The sequence below is a fragment of the Pollicipes pollicipes genome, unplaced genomic scaffold (genome assembly GCF_011947565.3).
Source record: "Pollicipes pollicipes isolate AB1234 unplaced genomic scaffold, Ppol_2.1 Scaffold_7262;HRSCAF=8765_pilon_pilon_pilon, whole genome shotgun sequence".
NCBI classification, from domain to species: Eukaryota; Metazoa; Arthropoda; class Thecostraca; order Pollicipedomorpha; family Pollicipedidae; genus Pollicipes; species Pollicipes pollicipes.
The window spans coordinates 25,076,150-25,098,529 of record NW_023597055.1 but is presented as its reverse complement, the minus strand read 5'-3'; the positions used below and the strand labels follow the sequence as shown (position 1 = coordinate 25,098,529).

General features: G+C 50.5%; 1 protein-coding gene across 1 annotated transcript; it reads left to right on the top strand.

Moving 5' to 3' along the window:
* The first annotated feature begins 17,200 nt into the window (after positions 1 to 17,200).
* LOC119113631 (centrosomal protein of 120 kDa) lies at positions 17,201 to 21,934 on the top strand. Its single transcript, XM_037237918.1, has 10 exons — positions 17,201 to 17,250; positions 17,570 to 17,705; positions 18,073 to 18,220; positions 18,800 to 18,931; positions 19,184 to 19,231; positions 19,322 to 19,450; positions 20,601 to 20,705; positions 21,234 to 21,354; positions 21,731 to 21,755; positions 21,925 to 21,934. Exons 1-10 carry the CDS (start codon positions 17,211 to 17,213, stop codon positions 21,932 to 21,934), a joined length of 894 nt encoding a protein of 297 aa, XP_037093813.1. The 5' UTR covers positions 17,201 to 17,210.
* The last annotated feature ends 446 nt before the right edge of the window (positions 21,935 to 22,380 follow it).

Genomic DNA, 22,380 nt, shown 5'->3' with positions numbered 1-22,380 from the left:
CGCGGGTGCCACCTGCCCTAGGCACTATGCGCGGGTGTGACGCTGGCGCCGCCTGTTCAAGGTACTGTACGCAAGTGTGACGCGGACACCACCTGCCCTAGGTACTGTGCGCAAAAGTGACGCGGACACCACCTGCAAAATATAAAGGACACCGGCTGACCGGCATTAACAACTAGAGATTGTTGGCCATGGTGCGTTAATAAGGTAAGATGATACAGAACCGCAGGGTTTTCACAGCCTGTCCAGTAGGTAAACTGGCGAAATGTTCGACATGTAAGCCATTACCGCTACCATCATACAGGATATTGTGTTTCGCGAGCGACAGTGCTACAGGCAGTTTTTGCCGGCGAACGCCAGCCCCGTAAACCGATGCTTCTCTTCCACCCCCGACCCCCTTCAAGCGCCCTGCTTGCTTCTGTAACACTAAGTGTTTGTCTGCTTCAGCCAGCTGGCGGTATTCCAGGCTGGGGTTCCGAGGCAGGAGCTACAGAACTCAGCAGGCTGAGTTCTGTAGGCCGAGGCCGAGCTGCGCCAAAAAGGCCCATCAGCTGTGGCCAGACTGAACTCATCACAGCTCGCCAGATCGTTCCGATTCCACTGAGATATATATATACTTCCAGATATGGGTTCGACCGTGCGTATCCGCAGAGGTGCATACACATGGGGACGTCCAGGGCCACACGCCTCCCGTTTAATCTTTGTTATTTGGTTACCAAAGTACTAAATTTGTGTGCGGTTTAATGGCATGCACGTGACGAAATATTGACAGTTGAATACTTTACTTGGACACGTCAAAATAAAAAGATCGAGAGCACGTGATGTGATTTGATGGCACAGAGAAGCGCACGCGCGCCGCCTGAACGCTATGCTCGGTTCTCGGGCAAATTTCTTTAGGTTGTGTCCACCACACCGATCGTGAAAGCCTTCGTATACCCCCGCATGTGCTCATCGCTCGTTGCTCACGTTGGTCGCTTATCGGTACGCTTCTGGTGATAGCCATGCCGTGCTTAGTAAGCACAGCGCCCGGCAGTGGGTCTTGGTTGGTAAGATCTCACAGTGAAATTAATTGAATTGGTAAGATAACACATTAAATTGGGTGTTCTGTGTTCATCAATGGGAGTTTCGAAACAAACAGAATATGTTCGAAGATCTCCAAAGTTGGTCATGGTTGTGACGTTAGTTGTGGTTTATGTCGTGTTCAAAGGTAAGAATTCAGCCCGATATTGTGAGTTCTAGAACATATAATGTGACTGTATGTTTGCTAATGGTCGATGTTGATATGAAGAAAATGGTTTAAGGGGGTGCCTGGCCATTCTATTCTATATAGACCATTCTATTCTATCTATCTATATAGACGTCATAGAACATACAAATATATCGGACCACTATCACGCCTTCAGGTTGACCGAGCGTTGCGGAAACTACTGGAAAAACCCAGGTTCTCTCGCATGCTAAAAAACAAAAGCACACAAACCTATCGAGAGTTTCCAAGGAATACGAAGGCGTTGATCTTCTCTCTGCAGAGAGCCACACTTTACAACAACTTCAGATGGGATGTTTTTGTCTCAGGCCATTCTTTTGCGGTTTTTTTTAGAGTCGACGCAAATTATCTCTCGCGAGAACGCTTGATTACCTCCATGATCAACTAATTGGAACATGGAGGCAATCGAGCATTCTCGAGCGAGGTAATTTTCAGTAACGCCGGTTAATAAGAACGTCCCACGACACCACCTCAGGTCCTTTTGAAATATGACTCTCCGCGGAGACCAAACCAATACCTGTGTGTTCTTCCAGGACTATCGAGGGTCTCCCCCATTTTTAAGCCATCATGCTTATAAACTTGCAATAAACGACCATGGAATATACCTCTGATTGTGCTATATGGACGCACCGCCATCGGCACCCGCCAAAGACAAAGCACACACACACGCACACGCACACACACGCACGGTGTGATGTGGGTGTGGGTGTGTGTGTGTGTGTGGGTGTGTGTGTGTGTGTGTGTGTGTGTGTGGGTGTGGGTGTGTGTGTGTGTGTGTGTGTGTGTGTGTGTGTGTGTGTGTGTGCGTGTGACTCCCTTGACCCTGACTGACTCACGGTGACCTCTGCCGCCCCCGACTGCTTGTCATGTCTTGTGACGTTTGTTCTATCCGAAAGCTGCCCGTCCAAACACGCCGGGTTGTCTACATGACTCACATCAGGGCATGGAGTACACGAAAACATGAGCACGTCAAACCGTCTGGTGACCAGAGACCACCAGCGACACCCCTAGCAACAGCCGCGGCAAGATCCAGCAGAGACGCCCAAGCCTCCAGCGTGAGTCAATGAAGATGAGTCCGCCGTCCGCATGCGGTTCGAGAACATGTCAGCTGACATGTTCGCATAGCGGGTCCAGCACACACAATACCAATTGCATTTCGATTTTGAGCCTTACCAGGCGTGAACTTCGGTGCACGTCTAGCGAAACGTGACACTCACCATTTGGCCTGGGGTATCGATGGATATCCAAGGGCAGATGCCAGCATGTATTTCCAACGAAGCAGATCGTACAGAGCACAGAGTGTACAGTGCTGGATCACAACACAGTGCTTGCGCATTACGAGCGTCGCATCATGCATAAAGATAGCGTCAGAGAGAGAGAGAGAGAGAGAGAGAGAGAGAGAGAGAGAGAGAGAGAGAGAGCCCGGCACACGGTTGCTGGTGATTGGTCTTACGAGTTATCCTCGCAACATTGGTAGTCCCTTGGAACCTCCCAAAGGTCTTCATTATTCAGCCGTTTGGAAAATGATTGTGAGCCTGCCTTGCCCATCTTCGCTAACTTGCTCACTCTTTGGTCTGCCTCTGCTTCAGAGAATCCAACATAAGTATAGAATTGTTCGGGAGACGCCCCGCTGATAAGTTACCGCTGCACAATTTTAAACAATGTCTCCACCATCTCAGTCTTGCTGAGCTGCTTGGTTGGGGCGCCCGCAGTTGCGACTGTTGCTACTCCTAAAAGAAACAGCAGCAGTTTGCTGGTGCCAGGAGAGCTCTTCATTGCGTGTCGTTGTAAGGCTTTGAGTTGACGTCCGCGGCCTGATCGGTTTATACTAAACTTCGGTGCTCAGCTGCGTCAGTAAGGCGCAGGTGGAAAAGTGGCGCATATGGCGAGATTGTTGCTCTCTTCAAAATAAGATCGTTTTTGCTCGGCCACTTACATCCGCCTGACAGGTGCCAGTAATGGGAGAGCTTTTTGTTTTTGTGCACGTCTCACGTTTTGAAGTGGCGCCCTACTTGTTTCTTATAACTCCAAGTGTTTGTGTTCTCCAGCCAGCTGGCGGTATTTCAGACTGGGCTTCCGAGTCAAGAGCTACAGAGCTCAGCGGGCTGAGTTCGAGGCCGAGCTGCGCCAAAAAGGCCCATCAGCTGTGGCCACACCAAACTCATCACAGCTCGCCAAATCGTTCCGATTCCACTGAGAAACTTCTAGATGTGGGTTCGACCGTGCGTATCCGCAGAGGTGCATACACATGGGGACGTCCAGGGCCACACGCCTCCCGTTTAATCTTTGTTATTTAGTTACCAAAGTACTAAATTTGTGTGCGGTTTAATGGCACGCACATGACGAAATATTGACAGTTGAATACTTCACTTGGACACGTCAAAATAAAAAGATCGAGAGCACGTGATGTGATTTGATGGCACAGAGAAGCGCACACGCGCCGGCTGAACGCTATGCTCGGTTCTCGGGCAAATTTCTTTAGGTTGTGTCCACCACACCGATCGTGAAAGCCTTCGTATACCCCCCCCCCCCCCCCCCCCCCATGTGCTCATCGTTCGTTTCTCACGTTGGTCGCTTATCAGTACGCTTCTGGTGATAGCCATGCCGTGCTTAGTAAGCGCAGCGCCCGGCAGTGGGTCTTGGTTGGTAAGATCTCACAGTAAAATTAATTGAATTGGTAAGAAAACACAGTATATCCGTTGTTTTCTGTTCATCAATAAAGGTTTCAAAACAAACAAAAAACGTTCGAGGATCTCCAATGTTGGGCATGGATGCGACGTCAGTTGTGGTTTACGCTGTGTTTAAAGGTAAGAATTCAGCCCGATATTGTGAGTTCTAGAATACATAATGTAACCGTGTGTTTGCTAATGGTCGATGTTGATATGAAGAAAATGGTTTAACGGGGTGCCTGACCATTCTTTTCTATCTAGACGTCATAGAATATACAAATTTGTCTGATCACTATCACACCTTCAGATTGGGTAGACTGTTGCAGAAACCACTGGAAATACCCATTTCCTCTTGCACTTTAACACGCGCCCGTGTGGTCGGCTAGATATCCTTCGCTCGGGTGGGTGGGGGAGTCAAGTGGACCTCGCTGAGATCTCCGGAACTAAGAAAGCTTAAGACACCAAATTTACAGGGTGTCTTGACCTGTACATGAAGTCACTTAGCTCAAAGTTTGAGCTTGCTAGGTCATGACCTTCAGGGCAAATAAGGTCAAACAAGGTCAAATTTCAGGTTGGTCCCCAAAGTACCCCCAGAACCTGGGCAACTGTTTCTAATCTAAAGGTCAAAAGCCCACTTGAGGTCAGTGACCTTGTTTGATCTTTTGAAGGTTATGGTGACAAAAATCATACAAGACTGCTCAGAGTTTTGCATTTGAATAAGCGGCAAAGATCACGCTAGACAGTATGTTCCTAAAACAAAATGTCGACCTGGGTCGTCTTAGATCAATGACCTTTTCTGACCTTTAAGAAGTCAATGGAAGATGTATAATGCGGTTCCTGCTGTCAATAAATTCGAAATGAGCACCACAAACTATCCCATACAGCAAGCCCCAGAGTAATGCATCAGGTTGGTTGTAATCTTGGTATGACCTTCATACGTGACCCAAGGTTAGCGCAATTTGCTCATTTAATATTTGTGGCGCCTGAGAAAGCATCTCAGAGATGTACGGCTTCGTCAAACTCTCCGTTGTTGTATCAGATTGGACGATTCCCTAGAAATTGCCTTTGCTGAAACCATGGTCTGACTTTGACCTGTCATATGCCAGCGACCTTGCAAGGTATATCTCAGTTTGTGATGTCAAGCGATCCGCTATGTAATTGTCTACAGCTATGCACAATTTGGCGCGGCTACGCCGCGCTGTTCGGAAACTATTCTGGAAAAACCTTCGGGGGAGGGGTCAATTTGACCCCCACCCGAGCGCGTGTTGAAAAACAAAAGCAAGCCTATCGAGAATTTTCAAGGAATACGAAGGCGTTGATCTTATCTCTGCAGAGAGTCACACTTAAAAAAAACTTCAGAAGGGATGTTTTTGTCTCGGGCCATTTTTTTGCGAGGTTTGCCGAATCGACCCAAATTATCTCCCTTGAGAACGCTTGATTATCTTCATGATCGACTAATTGGAACATAGAGGCAATCGAGCATTCTCGAGCGAGATAATTTTCACTAACGTCGGTTAATAAGAACGTCCCAAGACACCACCTCAGGTCCTTGTGGAATATGACTCTCCGCAGAGACCAAACCGATACCTGTGTGCTCTTCCAGCACTATCGGGGGTGCCACACATTTGTAAGCCATTTCACGTTAATAAACTTGCAATAAACGACCTTGAAATATATCTCTCGTTGAGCTATGTGGACCCAACTCCATCGACACCCGCCAAAGACAAAGCACACGCACACACACACACACGCACGATGTGATGTGCGTGTGTGTGTGTGTGTGTGTGTGTGTGTGTGTGTGTGTGCGTGTGACTCCCTTGACCCTGACTGACTCACGGTGACCTCTGCCGCCCCCGACTGCTTGTCATGTCTTGTGACGTTTGTTCTATCCGAAAGCTGCCCGTCCAAACACGCCGGGTTGTCTACATGACTCACATCAGGGCATGGGGTACACGAAAACATGAGCACGTCAAACCGTCTGGTGACCAGAGACCACCAGCGATATCCCTAGCAACAGCCGCGGCAAGATCCAGCAGAGACGCCCAAGCCTCCAGCATGAGTCAATGAAGATGAGTCCGCCGTCCGCATGCGGTTCGAGGACATGTCGGCTGACATGTTCGCATAGCGGGTCTAGCACACACAATACCACTTGCATTTCGATTTTGAACCTTACCAGGTGTGAACTTCGGTGCACGTCTAGCGAAACGTGACACTCACCATTTGGCCTGGGGCATCGATGGATATCCAAGGGCAGATGCCAGCATGTATTTCCAACGAAGCAGATCGTACAGAGCACGCAGTGTACAGTGCTGGATCACAACACAGTGCTTGCGCATTACGAGCGTCGCATCATGCATAAAGATAGCGTCAGAGAGAGAGAGAGCCCGGCACACGACTTGTGGTGCTTAGTATACCTTATTGTCCTCGCAACATTCGTAGTCTCTTGGAACCTCCCAAAGGTCTTTGTTATTCATCCATTCGGAAAAGGATTCTATGCCTGCTCGACCAGCGTTCTGTAGCTTAATATGCCTTTGTTTCACCTCTTCCAAATCGAATCCAACATATCTCAAGAATATTGGTGGAGGCACAGCCGCTTGTCGGCGATTCAGCATCCTTACAATTCCAAACAACGTGCCCACCATCTCAGTCTTGGTGAGATTCCTGGTTGCGACGGAGCGAGCAGCTGGGACTGTTGCCATTCCTAAAAGCAACAGCAGCAGTTTGCTGGTGCCAAGAGATCTCTTCATTGCGTGTCGCTGTAAGGCTTTGAGTTGACGTCCGCCGCCTGATCGCTTTATACTGAACTTCGGTGCTCAGCTGCGTCAGTAAGGCGCAGGTGGAAAAGTGGCACATGTGGCGAGATTGTTGCTCTCTTCAAAATAAGATCGTTTTTGCTCAGCCACTTGCAACCGCCTGACAGGTGCCTGTAATGGGAGAGCTTTTTGTTTTTGTGCACGTCTCACGTTTTGAAGGAGGAAAGCTTTAGTAGCATGAAGCTCGATAATGTATTCAAGCCCATTAGAACGGGTGTGGCAGTTAACGCACGGCAGCGTTTTAGGCCTGTGCCAACCGCGTCGTGTTTTTATATAAATCCGTTCGCACCAGATCTTGAACGTATGCCAAATATTTCGTGTGTGTAATTTTGTGTATTTGTAATTACCCACTTGATTCGTGTCCGTTGTAGATAGAGTTGTCATTATTATTGATTGTGAATTCCAATCGTTATTTTACAGTGTACTCTCAGTAATCATTCTCTATTGTGTAACATAATCTAATAGCTTCTAGTTCCGGTGCGCGACAGCGCCGCATCGGCCTTGACCTCCACGAGACGACGCCGGTAGCGCGTGTGTGCTATGTGAGACGGAGTCAAGAGTGCCACCTGTACAAAATATACATACATATTGCGCCTCCACCGGTTGTGTCGTTGGCCGGAGATCGCGGACGGTCAGTGTCGCGATACGGGCGACATTTTTCGCGTCCATTTCAGTCCTGCGCAGGAAGGCTAGAATCCTGTCCAACCACCCACCCGCCTTCCTCAGCGTCTAAAATCAATCTGGCCTTACCGAACAAAGCTATCCAACCGCTTTGTTTTGTCAGCTTTGTGGAACTGGAATTATATCTCCAAGTGATAAATTTAACATGCTACGCATACAACGCTCAGCTTGACACCAATGTGTGGAAATTAGTTAGGTTGACGTTGACAATGGGAAGGGGGGGGGGGGGGGGAGAGTGACGGTCGAGCGGTGGTTAACGCGCGCTCGAGTAGGAGTTAATTTGTTCCCCCCGAAGGCTTTTGCCGGAATGGTTTCCAAACGGCGCAGCTAGGCGGTGCCAAATTTTCCATAGCTGTAAACAATTGAATAGCGGATCGCTTGGTATCCATCTTGTTTTCGATTGGAGGTTGACCTTGTTTAACCTTATTTGACCGGAAGGGCATGACCTAAGAACGCCACGTTTTGCCACAAGTGGCTCATATATAGACCATCACATTCTGTGAATCTGATGTTTCTGGCTCTCGTGGTTTCTGGAATCACAGAGGGGTCGAATGGACCCCCCCCCCCCCCCTCCCTCCCGTCCCCATCTGAGCGAAGGGTGTTCAGCTGGCTATCCGGGCACGTGTTTATCTGTGAAACAGGAGGGACAGGCTCTGATTTTCTGCGGTGTCTGGCCTTACTGCCAGAGGGTGTGACGGCATTAGTGCTTAGGAAAAACTCCTACTGACTGGATTGTTATGACATTAGATTTACGCGATTTTACGCATGCTGTAAAAAGACTTCTGCGGAATAAATTCATAGGTGTTAATACTTCTACGGTGAAAAATTAGGCAGGAGAAATGCATGCAACCAGAAACATACATTGCTTATTACTTTTGCCGCAAAAACTTGGAGTCTTCGACGACATTGTTTCTCCTGCAAAACTGATCCACGACATTGAGTGTTGTAGACGACAAAAAATATACTTTCAAAACGTATATCTACGTATGCCCGTCATTACCTATTTTACCAAAACCCATACACCATGTCAGTGCTGCTCGACAAAACGTATGCTTTGAACTTATACCCGTTATTGTGCTATCATGTCTCATGCCAATAATCTCTTCAGTATTTGCTTGTAAGCGATATTACATCTACTGCCAACGCTTGTATGCGGCAAAGGTGCTTTACGATACAAGCAATGCATCACAAATTATGCTCATCAGTGCTTCTAGTAACAGTCCCACCCAAATTCTGGCAAGAGGAACACAGGAACACTGGACGCTCGCAGATAGAGGCGCTCACTGCGCGGTGTCAATACATTAGTGATGTTACAAATGTTGCGATCGGCAGACCCACGACGGCAATAGCTCTAAGGCGAGACTGCTGCTAATGAAAAATGTCTGTTGCAGTGGCGTAACGTAGCAAAATAAGTTGTAGGGTTAAGCAAGAAAAAATGGCTAAACCGTCCCCAAAATTCATAAAAATTTGGGTTTGCCTCGAATGTGACACATCATATATCACAGAATACGTCCAAATCACCACCAAGTGTCGATGGGGTCCCCGACACGGGACACGACTATAGTCTTTCAATTTCCTCTGGACTCAAAGGCATTTTAATGACTTTGTGAAAAATATCAAAACGGGTCATACCTTTGGGAAGATTTGACAATGGCTCGAATCTGGCGCATTATTGACCTTTTCCAGCGATACTTGGCGTGACTTGGCTAAAATAGCGTGTTAGTGTACTTGCTGGGAATGTGTGTGGGGCCTTCGCATCTTTGTCATAGGCAGGTTGCCGAAACATTCACCAATAACGAATAACGAGTTATTCAGAGAGGCATAGACTACTCTTTATTGTAACAGCGAACTATTTGAATTATGAGACGATGATTGAACTTGCACCAATGAACAGAATATTCCAGAAGCCCTGTCCGGTCTGTGTTTTGCTTATTCGGTCTGGTTTTAATGAAGCCACATTAAGCATACCTTGGTGAATTTCTGAAAGCATGGCAATGGTACATGTGCTTACTTTTCTCCGTATCCTTATGAATCTGCCACATATTCTGCATCAATGAGAAGGCTTTTGAATTGTTTGGAATGCTAATGAGGCTCTGATATGTTACTTGCCTGTTTAACTATAGTACCTACTATTTATGACAAGCGGAAAGAGTTATTCTTCATAACACATAAACACTATTTTGAACTTCTCATGCCCAGGCAATCTTAAGCAATAATCCATGTATACATCCTCAAATTTTCATTAATCTTAGAAACTGCCGTGTGCATCCAATGCTTCTTCTGAAGAACAAGACTGGTGTTAAGTGTGAGCTGTAAAACCAATTGTGACAAACATCATTATAAGCTGGCATTTTTAAAGGGCTGAGTGCCCTTTGCCATGAAAAGAAAGATATTCTGGTTGGTGATCTCTGGTCTGATCTGGTAAGAAGCAGGTAATTTTAAAGCTATTTTGCCACTGTTCTGCACATGTGTTATGTTTTTGTTTTGTTTTTTTTGTTCTTGTTTTTGTTTTTTGTTGTGGCGGCTATGTGCTGCAACATAACCTTGATATATGAGATCATTTTATGAATTTAATATCGTATTTTTAAGGCCTTTGCATGTCATTTGCATGCAAAGCCCTGTTGAACCACTACATTGGGTAATGAATAAATGAAGCCAGGGAAAAGCTCATTTCACATCAATCATTATGGCACAAAAACAGGGCATAAAGGAAAGATGCAAACACCGCATTTCAGACAGCTGTGAATGCATGCTAGATTCAAGCGTGTCTGCAATCAGCCTCGTGCTGTGCAAGTTACAAGACGAGCTATGGATGCCCCGCAGTCACAGTGGAAACCAAAAGCAATGCTCTGCAGTTTTTAGACTTACCGTAAGAGGCGGATTGAGATGTCGTCAAGGGAGGAGCCGCACTTCACTTTGGAACTAGAACTTGGTGCATCCTCCCCCCCCCCCCCCCGAAGATTTCCCCGTATGTCGGCCACTTTATTTTCAGATCCCTATTTTCTAATCGGGAACCCATCGCCCTGTGTGCATCCGGAGGGCTAGACATAGATAATTATGTTGGTACATGGCGCACGTTTATCTCTATAAAGACTGACATATCTTTTGAATGATATTTCAGGGAATATTTGTCAAAACGAGTAAAAGTCGGCTGTTAAACACCAGCCAGGTACAACACGACCTTACTAACAAGCCATCGCTAACTTACGTACGGCGCTACCAGCGAGAAGTTGTTTTGTAGGTCACTAACCTTACAAGGATAAAGCTGACAAAGGATGGCAAGTGTGTGTGCGCCATTGGGGTTTTATGACATTAATGAATCCTTGTGGCAACGCCTGCCTCTGACTCTGAAAAAGGATGGGCACCACGGGGAATCGAACCACGCAGTGAATGATTGAACGCAAAAAAAGAACTTATACACGACGCCTAAATCGCAATGTCACTCAGCTGACACGCCATGATAAGAGTATTGAAATGGCGATGGAGTAGCAGAAAGCGGCGAAGCACTGGAGATTCATAGACTTTTGACACGGCAAAATCTATTGTAGTAAAACAGACCTAGGTTTGCCTCTGGTTTCCCAGGCGCGAACCACCATACTGCCGGCACCCCACAGAGCACGAGCGACTGGCAGTTATCCGGGCTGCGCATCGTTCCCGGCTTCTCCTGCTGGGAGAACACTTCACGGTGGTGACCGACCACCAGGCTCTGAAGGGGGCTCTGGAATCTCGACGACCCGTCCGGGGGACTGGCCAGTTGGATCCTGCATCCGTCGCTGTACGACTCCAACGCTCTGCACCGCCGAGGCGTGGACATCCTGCACGTGGACGCACTGCCGCACGACGGTCGCGATACCGCACCTGTGGAGAGGGCCGCGACCGACGCGCCATCTGTGAGCCGCGGTGTGGCCGACGAGGCTCCAGCCGGAGAAACTGGCTCTGTTCCAGCTAATGGTGGTGTCCATGGGGCCGCTACCAGGCGCGCCTGGTCCGACTTGCCGTCGGAGTTTCGGCAGGCAACGCAGTCGGATCCAGTGCTGTCTGCGGTCCTGCACTGTTTGTGTACTGGTGATCGTTGCTGGCGAGAGACTGGGTGAGGCAGGGGCATACTGCAGGCGTGGTGAGGACAAATAGTTCGTCCGTGGCGGTCTTGTGCACAGACGGACTGGACGATACCGAGACCGCCAGATCGCTGCGCCCAAAAGCATGCAACGTCGCATTGTCCAGCCTGTGACGTTCCTATGTTTGCACGTTTTGGCCTCGGGCGTACTGTGCGTCAGGTCCCACGTCGCTGCTGCTGGTACAACCTGAAGGTGACGGTGAGTGAATACCGCCGTAGCTACCTGGAAGTCGGGGAACCACCGGCGCAGTGACCAGCCGATGTTCTTGGCCCCTTGTCCCGCACGGAAGGGAACTGTTACGCGCTAGTCGGACCAGATATCTTCCTTAACTGGGCAGAGGCGCACAGTTTGCCACACCAACGCGCCGCTGCTGTGGGTCACTGCTTTGTAGATTTGATTGCCCGTTTTGGGGTACCCAAGAGCAGTCTGACTGATCAGGGCTCGAGTTTTGAAAGCGCTCTTTGCAAGCACCTGTGTGAGGCGCCGCAGATCGGCAAGCTCAGGTGCACGTCACGCCACCCTCCGACAGCTGGACAGACTGAACGCTTCGACCGTATACTGTGTGACATGCCGACATTCTACGTGAATGCGAGCCAGACCGATTGGGGCAAATGGGTCGGTGTGTGTCAGCTGTATGTCAGCTTTTTAAGCTTGATCACATTTTATTAATCCTCGAGCATCCTAACGTGTACATTTCTACTTGTCTTGAGTTCGAAAAACCACACAATGACACACACACCATCCTGGGTCGCGAAAACGTCGCCCCCCGCCGCGGACGCTGCCTGTCAGCCGCCGCGATAATCACCGCAGAGCAACATGCACCATCCGGCAATAGCAAGCACAGTCGAATAGCGGACTCAGTAAGTGGTCCGACCGGACCGACAGGACTGTGAAGGCTACTGATAACGCTATGTGTAGTGAATTGTCTGTGGAGTCGCAATCGCATGCTCAAGTCGGTCCAAAAAGTTAGCGACCCAGGGCAGAACCAGAACACATGTGGCATATCCTCGCTGTGGCTCTGGCAGCGCGCACACTGATTCGTCTCTTTCATCCGATAGAGGTGTAGCATGCGTTTCGTCGGTAAGATCCTGTGGATGATTCTAAATTGCAGCCACCTTAGTTTGAAGTCATCTGTTGTGTCGTACAGAACTTTGTATATTTTTGTCCATTGTTCCTGTACCATAGGTGCAAGCCTCAGTTTCCATTTCGTCTGAGCCTTGTCCGTTAGAGAAACATGAGCCGAGGATAGGAGCGCACTATATCCCCACTTCGCCGTTCCCACGCATGGAAGGACTGCATTGGTGGGCTTTTCCTGGGCGAGCACTTCCTTCCAAGAACGGGGTATGACATGCAGTATAGACCGCCTTGTTAGGTAATGCCCATAGCCGAATTGCATTTGCAATTGGTCTGCGTTAAAAAGCTTTCGGTCCTGGTGGTTGTAAAGGTCGTCGTTCATTTTAACGACTGAACGGTGGATCAGTTGGTGCCTGTTCAATGATACATTCTGTTACAGGTTCATATCAGTGTTGTTCCACGTGACTTTGGCCAGTATGTTTGCTGCTGAGAGTTAGTGCTGTAACGAGCGCACGATCTGTATCCAGGCAATTAATGCTTCTGACCAAAACTTACATCCATCTAGAAGATTCAACATTTTTAAAGATCGGTATCGCACTGCAATAATGATATTGCGGCATTTGTTTTTAGTTTGCGCTGCAGTATTTTCTCCCATTTAGCGTTGTACTCTTGATTAGGCAACTTCTTTATCCAGGCCGTTTTAAGACTGTCTGCCTGTACTGATGCATCGGGCACCTTCATTCTTCCCACGAAAAGACGGTTTTTCATCACCGGCCGTTTGATCCTATCTCGAGATCGGTTCCAAAAGAGCTGGTATATTATTGTTTCTATCTTCTTTAAGGACGCATGATTTGTCTTCTCTAAGACAGCCATTAGATTTTTAAATACGAGAGAGCTTCTGACTTTATGACATGTTCCTTCCCGTATGCAGCCAAGCCACTCCCAAACCATGGGTTAAGTCTGGCCTTCAATCTTTCAATTGTTTCCGGATAGTTAATATTTCCCAGGTCTTCACACGTCGGGGTAAGTTTTACTCCAAGGTAATCTATTGAGTTACGCTCCCACAAGCGTGTCAGCTTTTCGTTCTCCCGTCATTCAACGACTGGTTACCATCCGTTCGAGCTTGTGCATGGGGTTGAACCACTCGTGCCCGTGACAACTGAGGTAACTGATGATTGGTGATAGCTCGGATCGCGTGCAGTACCTATTGAAAGTCGATGCCTGGTGTCGAGCAGAGGCTGTCACCCAATCAGAAGAAAGCTCTGCAGTCATTGGTTGAGAGCCGGCGGCGCTTGTCAGTGCTGAACACATGCCATGCTAATGTGCAGTGCATGTAGTGAAACGCGGTACATCCAGGACGCTGTCGAACCGTTATGATAAACCGTTTGCAGTTGCTGAGGTTAGGCGGCCGGTTCCCCTAAGAAAAGGTTGGTTCATGGCAGTAGTTTGAAGACAGTGTATTGCGGTCGCCCCTTCGCGACGCGTGTCGCCCATCGCGGGTGAGATGCTGGGACCGAAAGCCAAGCCGGATGCCCTGAGTGGCCCGCCGAGCGATGTGAGCGCTGCGCTAGGCGACTGTGCAGGTGCCGCATCTACTTAAAAATGGGAGCGAGGCGCGAGACGGTGGAAGTGCCGCTTCCACTGTAGCAGATTTAGAGGTATATATGGGAGTTGATGACACCGAAGACGCATCTGTGTGTGTTACCCTTAGTGGTAGACGGCCGAGATCAGCTAGCCGTCATTCGTCGTAAGGATCTGTGTGCCCATGTAGCGATTTGTGTTCGTGGACTTCGTGGCCGACCGACTAAGATTTCGTGCTCGGGACTGTGCAACCGCGTTTTAAGCTCGATTAAAAACTAGTCTTTCGCTCTTCCTCCGGTGGGGGCAAATGTTATGAGTGGACAAAGCTGGTGCCGTGCCAGCTCGCAGGGTTAGTTCGCCGCCGGACCGTTGGTGGCGCTGTGTTCTCTCTCTTCTGCGCGGTGGGGGGGGGGGGGGGGACTCAAAGCTTGAGGGTATGTGTGGCGAAACTATTCCGGCTTTGTAATTCTTATTTCGTTCATTCAAGATTAATTATCTGTCAAGAGTTTCGCTGAAAGGTCAAAAACAGCCAGAAGATAGCATATGGAAGCTGGCGAAAGGCGCGGGAAGGCGGTTTTATACAGAATGTTATGACCTAAACGTGCGCATACTATAAAAGAGCATGCACATGATGCATTTCCCGTGAATCGAGGCTGTGGAAAGTGAACGTGGTGCCAGGAAGCAGTTAGACCTTAAGATGCAACTGGGCACGCATAACCCCAACAGACACATCGACGATTGGAGGGACGGAGCAGGCAGATGGTGGTGGCCGGTGCGAGTCTCAAGAACAGCCGTCTTAAAAAAATAGCCCGGCCGCGGATCGACATGAGTTAGAAGCTGATATTAGTAAGGATCAGGCTTTGCGCTCGTGCTGTTCTAGCGTAACCAGGTGGGAGCTCGCTGAATGGGTCTCGGCCCGGTGCCGGTGCCAGCTGGCCACGAGAAATCCGGCGGGCAGCTTGGCCAGCGGACTTACAATATTATATTTAAGGGAGTGTTCTACATTTGTATGGGGTTCTGAACTGTAAAGGGGCTGTAGAAGATCATTTGGTGCAGTTTACAATTCTGCCCTCTTTATGGCCCACACACCTCTAGTGTCTGTAAGCTTCACGCCCGCGAAGGGCGTGACTATTTCGTGCAGACTTTCAAGGTCACCCGGGCATCCATGACGTCATAATACCATGCCATTTAAATCCTCAGTTCGTTCGGTCATGCGGCGGCCAAGACCAGTACAAACATACAATTGTTAATTCGTTCATATCTGGCGCTCGTGAGCACGACTCCCAGATAAAACGCCTCCCAATCAATGTGCAAGGAACGATGACACAATCAAGCCATGATGTTTTGAGGAGAATGTTTACTAAAAAGAAAAATTGTGCTGTGAATAGCAGTATGTTTCATTTAAAAGTATACCAATAATCATAAGTGGGCTTATTTCATCACAGCTTGGCATTGCTCTAGTGTCTTCAAGTTCGGAACATGTGCACATATGACCGAGTCTGACAAGCGGGGCAACGTTGTTGCGTGCAAATGTGTCATATTGGCTGAACGTGGGAACATGAAATTCGACAACTGCAAAAGCGTCTTCGAAACTGCCGTCGGAACTCTTTATTGAGCTATGAGCATGCTTGCCGAGTTTCCGTCAAAGATCGAAGGCCGCGATGAGGCTGAATAGACATGTTTCAACTGGAAAGAGAACAGAAAAATGTGTTGGTCATTTTGCGAAGTGATGCACATGGCAGCACCCACGCGCGGGATCACCAATAACACATTCGACAGTTTTGCTGAGTTTTCCAGGACTGAGGGGGTGTTGTCGATAAATTACGTGATGTCCTTTTGGACGTTTTCAGTCCCTTTTTCCTGGTTACGCACTGTCTGTGCGAGATGAGAGTCCCCTCCAACAGATATGCTCAGCGTGTGCACCATCAAAAACCTCCTTCCCTCCATTTCTAGTGAAATTTATTGGAAGCTCCATTTTTGATGGCGTTCTGTTTTGCCGCTTTTGTTCATTGTTGCCATCTTGTTGACCCGCTTTTGTGTTGACGTTCACGGTGTGTTTAAATAGTGGCGCACTTTGGTTCACCAGTTGTGAAAGAACGCGTTGAGCCTAGAGCAATGCGCTGGGTCCGGGCATTGGGGTAAAGGTGGCGTTATGGTTAATACGGCTGAGATAAGATAATGATACGACGTTGGGAAAGTATAGAAAGGAAATCCTGGGACATTGATGATAACCGGGCTCAAGATGTGTTCCACTCTGCCAATATATGGACCATATCATCGTGCATGAGAAACCCAGACAGCAAAAAATACATGTTACGTCGGCCATGCTCGGCACACGCTGCTCCAGTCGGACATGCTTCTATGCCTGGCATATCTGGCATAGCACTGACATTGGAAACTGTGGCTATTTTTATTTTTCTTCATACAGTGGGGTTATTGGTCAACTTTGTCCACAATGAAGCAATAGCAAGTGGACAAAGTGTGTGCCTGCTGCTCTAAACCCATCTGCTGCACAAACAGATCAGCTTGTTTAATTATGAGCCTCATGCACTTCCTTGATATCTATTATGTGTCACTTATGTGTGGCATTTATGCTTGGAGTTGCACCGGCAACATCATAACTCCCTGAAACATTGGTTCTCTCTGTTCTGAAATTGGTGATGGCTGAAGCTAAGTGCTGGAGTTTAGATTATGCATGTTATTGCAAGTCAAATAATTACTGCAAATATGCATACCTGTTATATATTCATCTCAAATTAGTTTTAAAATAGTTGTGAACTATTCATGAAGGCTTTAGATATGTGTATAAGCTGATTGTGAACTTCCTTCTTTTTTAAACACTTGGGACAGTTTCCAAAATGTGATGTGTGCACATGTCCTTGCATGCTCCATATTTTGTTTTTTCATACAGACTTTACATTATATCCTGAGCAGGATGTGTCAGTAAGACAGGTTGTGCTAAGCTCAGATGGCTTTGGAAAACACCTGCTGAACTTGAGCCCACCCAGCAAACATGTCTGAGGATATTCTGCTTGTTCTCAGCATATGTGATGGTGAGTGTACTGTGACTTAAGTTGACATAAAGGAAAGTGTTACCCAGGTATTCTGAGTATGCTCATTTTTAGCAAGACCTCTGAAGAATTTAAGTGAGGGTCAGGCTTTGATGCCATTTTTGATGTGTTTCATTCATTTTGGTGCAGCATTTGGTATCAGTTGCATGATGAAAGTTGTTAGCTGTCATGATGTGACATGATGCACCAGTGGTACAAGTGAACTGGGGCTTGCATGGTGCTGACTGCTGTTGCCATTAGCAGGAGTAGCAGTCTTACTGTGCTGTTTATGACTAATGGTGCTGCGGCACTTGCTGTTCAGGGCGTCACCTGCCAGCGCCACCTGGCTACAGCCTGCTGGCAGAGGCTAAGTTTGACCACCAGATCCTGCAGTCGGACCCAGTGCCACTGGCGTCGCATGTTGACTTCAACAGTGAGCTTGCCTGGGAGACAGACAGGTGGGTGATAATGGCTACAGACTGCTTACATGATAAAATGGACTGTGGTACACAGGATGGGTGATCAGTTGTGCATGGGATGGGGCACTCAAAACTCCCATCACCGCCTTTCGCACTGTGTACACCAATTTAACTCAGCCTCTTGTGTGGAATATTCTGATACCACATATTTACAACAAATGTTATGAATCACCTGATGGGCTTTTGCAAAGCTTTCTTTGAGCATTGAACACAGTGATAATCCTGATCTGTCCCTTGATGGTGTGCACTGTTGCACAACAACCTGAGGCCAGATTTGGCCTTGAGCTGCCTCGGCTGGCGGGGAGTGAGAGCCGCCGTGTGTTGAGCACCGCCGCGTCTGCCGCAGGAGGGCGCTGCAGCAGCACCGCCTGCACAAGAACCCGGTCAAGGTGGAGTTCTACGCCACGTCGGACGCCACCACCGACCTGCGCCAGCTGCTGGGATACGTGGTGCTCGACACGCGCACCGCCATCGAGCGCCAGACCGGAGCGGAGGTACGCGGAGGCACGGCCCGGCACCGCCCACTGGACGTGCATGTGCGGGTGCGTGAGTGTTGGGGAAAGGGTTCGGGCTTACCTCAGTTTCTGAGTGGGGATTGAAGCTCTGTTTTGACTTGCACTGAACAAACAGCCCACTTTTCATCAGGTGGGACACTGCTAATGGTCTTGGATTTTGCATGGGTCGGTGATGTTTTGAACTCTTGTCTTGCTATTGGTGTGAGTCGATGAGCCATGTTTTCGATACTATGGACCTTTACGGGGACCACTTGAAAACGTCGGCATTTGGCGGATTCGCTCAGTTGGTTTGCAGAACCCCAGCCATTTGCTCCTAATATTGATAATTATTGAAACCGGCGTACAAGGAAAGTACAGAACATTCAGATGTGTTCAGAGTCGTCGGGTCTCGAACAGTGCGTAGATAGTTGCGGGCATATGCCGTTCTCTAACAATGACCATGCTTTGTGCGGGTGAGGGCCGCCTGTGTGATAGTTGATGGGAATATGCGTGGCGTTGGTGCTGGGTCCCGCACGTGTCTCCGTCGCCGTCGCCGTGATTCGGTCGGTCTCCTCGCAGCCCGAAGTGAAGTGGCACCGCATACTCGGCTGCCGGCCCAAGTCTGCACATGAACTGCCGGCTGTCCAGCTTGGCCTCAGTCTGGAGCCCAACCCGACGGGCGGAAGCAGCGTCCTGGATCCCACCATCGACGTGAGGCAAAGATTCGCGACGCGGTGATGATCGAAGCGGAGTGTTGGACGTCTTCCTAGCTGGATAACTGAGTCATGTTAGAAATGCAGCGGAGCTGCAGGCATGTGCTAACATGCCATCAAAATGTGAGCTCTCAGATATTGATACCCTGTCTCCGTGCTCCGTCAAACGACGTAGCGTGTTCGGCGACGCTTTGACGTCTACGCTATGCCTGCCTGCCACCATCACGACACGCGCCCGCCTGCCCGCCAGCTGTCGGAGACGGCGGGCAGCGAGCCGGAGCCGTGCGAGCCCTCCGACGTCCCGCCGGCGTCGCTGGCGCACTCGCCGCCGACGCGCGGCCCTCCGGCGTCGCAGCCGCAGCTGCCGCCGCCGCCGCCGCCGCCGGAGCCGCAGCCGGAGCCGGTGGTGCCCGTGCTGGACGAGCGACTGGGCTGCTTTCAGCTGGGGCCGCCAGCCGGGCCGCAGGAGCTCTTCACGCTCACGGTCATCGTGGTGCACGCCCGCAACCTGGAGCTGGTGAGCGGGGCGGCCGCCGGTCTGGCAGCGGTGCGGCGAGGCATGCGGGCCGTGGTAGGGGCGGACGGGCTGGTGAGAGGTGGCTCTGCAGCGGCGCGGCGGGGCGTGCGGGCCGTGGTGGAGGCGGACGGGCTGGTGGGAAGTGGCTCTGCAGTGGTGCGGCAGGGCCTGCGGGCCGTGCTGGGGGCGGACGAGCTGGTGAGAGGTGGCTCTGCAGTGGTGCGGCAGGGCCTGTGGGCCGTGCTGGGGGCGGACGAGCTGGTGAGAGGTGGCTCTGCAGTGGTGCGGCAGGGCCTGCGGGCCGTGCTGGGGGCGGACGAGCTGGTGAGAGGTGGCTCTGGAGTGGTGCGGCGGGGCGTGCGGGCCATGGTGGGGGCGGACGAGCTGGTGAGAGGTGGCTCTGCAGCGGTGCGGCGGGGCCTGCGGGCCGTGCTGGGGGCGGACGGGCTGGTGAGAGGTGGCTCTGCAATGGTGCGGCAGGGCCTGCGGGCCGTGCTGGGGGCGGACGGGCTGGTGAGAGGTGACTGTGCTGCTGTTGGGGTGAGGTTTTGCATGGCTCATCTGGAGCTGTTGATATGCAGTGCGAGTGCGCTGAAGCTTGTGAAATTCTGCAGAGTGTGGGAGGGGAAAGCAATACCCTAACAGGATTGACAGTACGTTTGGTGGAGACGTGAAAATCGTTGGAGTTGACAATTTTCATGTTTTATGTTCCATTTTTGAAACAGCTCGATGCGAAGAGATTGGTAATGGTGTATGTAGGGTAGATTCCAGCGAACATTTTTTAAGATTGATGTGTTGCTTGTCACAAAGAATGCAAATTTTGAAAGCAAAATGCTAATTTTGGCTAGTTATCTAGTTATCATATGCTTTTTTGGCTAGTTATCTTATGTTTGCTTCTTCCTTCCATCTGGGATGTAGGAGAACGTGAGGTGCATGCCACAAATGATGGGACATAAATATTGATCCACGTGTTGCCTGCTCCACGTTTGTTTGTTCTCCCACCGATTGTACGGAATTTGACTGGCCTGACCCCGTGCCGCCATAAGCGTGCTGATTTCTCCCCGAGGGCTGGGTTATCTGGGCTGTGCCCTCCGATGATCAGATGGGAGGGTCCCCAGTGAGTCGGTCTGATGATGAGCCGTGTCCCCAGCTGATCCCACCCGAGGTGGACCTGCCGACCGGCACCGGCTTCAGCTTCTACTACAGCCTGCTGGGCTGCGACATCGTCACCGACACCTTCAACAACATTGTGCAGGTCAGGGCGGAGGCCGCAGCGGCCATTGCTTTCTTTTGGTGCGAGCTGCTGCATGATTCGCAAGCCCATGCTGGTGCTGTATGCCCGCTAGGTGAAGCTGTCTTAATATCTTCCGCAGTGTGCAATCATCCCTAGTGAGCGTTGTTTGCTATCAGCTGTATCGTATCTTTGTTTCGACTTGGCGAATCGTTTGGCGTTGGTCTCGTTTGGATGGGCAGCGCCTCGCCCCTCAAGGCGCGCAGCTTTGCTTTGCCGTCTGGTAGGTCGCCTGCAATAAGGATGTCGTTGCAATGGCCCAGGCCGTCGCCAGTGGGGAAAGCGGTGCTCTGCCACGTTGTGCACCACTTCTTAATTCAGCCTAGCTGTTGTGACGCTACCAGCGGTGTAGGAGCGTCGAAAGCTCTGGCGTCTGGTGTCTCCCCCCCCCCCCCCCCCCCCCCTGGCCGTCGTCTCGGCTCCACCTCCGGCGTTTGGGGCGCGGTGCCGGCGTGCTGGGTGCCTGATCTCCGGCTGTGCCGCCGCGGACAGCCGCGGTTCCTGGCGGAGCGGGCGGTGACGCGTGTACGGGCGCGGCTGCCCGTGCTGCGCCGCTACCTGCAGCAGCTGGGCTCGATCGACGTCCACCTCTGCTGCGGCGACCTCAGTCTGGGTGAGCCCGGCCGCCGCTCGGTCACGGACGCGCGCGCGCGCCACCAGGCTTTTATTACATGACATCATCTTTGTGATAGAAATGCGCGACGTTAATGCTTATCATCGGCGAAAGCCAATGTGGTCAAAGTGTCTTTGGAACAGGCGGATTGTTAGCGGTGGCGTATCACTTGGAAAGAAAGCGTTTAATGAGTGGAAACGTGCTAACTGGCTTGCCCGTAACGTGTGGAAAGGTGTGAAAAGTGTTTTCATGCTTTTAATTCGGCTCCGCTACACATCTATTGTGCTTCCTGTAAAACAGGACATTTGAAGCGCATCAGTGTCTGTATCACGTCTGAGGTGGCAGGCTTCTGCGTGACGCGCCTCGTGGGGCGCAGGCAGCGCGTCAGTGCCGCTGGCTCCGCTGGTGGCCGCCTTGACGGCGCCGCCGGCCAAGCCGCTGGCGCACGAGGCGGCCCACCCGCTGGCCTCGTCGCTGACGGGCCTGGTGCCGCGCGCCGCCGACGGCCACGCCCCCGCGCTGGGCGTGGCCGTCGAGCTGGCGCACGCGCGCGTCGGCGGCGACGGCCAGAGCCAGCTGAGCGGTGAGGGCGCGGTGTCCGGCCGACGGGAGGTGGAGCCGCCGTCGCGGCAGCAGGCGGCGACGCCTGGCGACAGCACCGTGGAGCTGGATGAGACGCCGGCGGCGACAGATGGAGTTGGTGTCGGTTCTCCGCTGGACCTGGGCTCGAGTCGCCTCGGCAGCGACGTAGGGTCAGTTTTTGTGTGCTTTGGATCAGATTATTATACCACTGCTCTGTGACCATTGACTACTTGCACCAGCATTATGGGGTCTTGGTTGTCCCACCTGAATGTCAAAACCCGCTGAAGGATAAAATCTGATGCGATTAGTCTCGGCATCTTCGCTGAACTAACTTGCGTCTGTCGCTTGCAGTTGGCAATAATCCTAAGGCCTTGGCTAACGTGAAACGTTCGAAAGGGACCTTTTATCCTGGTACTGAGAAAGGATATTCTATAACACCTATTA

Bases quoted from the DNA above. Each gene is read 5' to 3' on its own strand.
- LOC119113631 (XM_037237918.1), top strand. From the start codon at position 17,211: ATGTCTGAGGATATTCTGCTTGTTCTCAGCATATGTGATG. The intron at 18,221-18,799 runs GTACGCGGAGGC...GTCTCCTCGCAG, and splicing joins AGCGCCAGACCGGAGCGGAG to CCCGAAGTGAAGTGGCACCG. The intron at 20,706-21,233 runs GTCAGGGCGGAG...CGCCGCGGACAG, and splicing joins CCTTCAACAACATTGTGCAG to CCGCGGTTCCTGGCGGAGCG.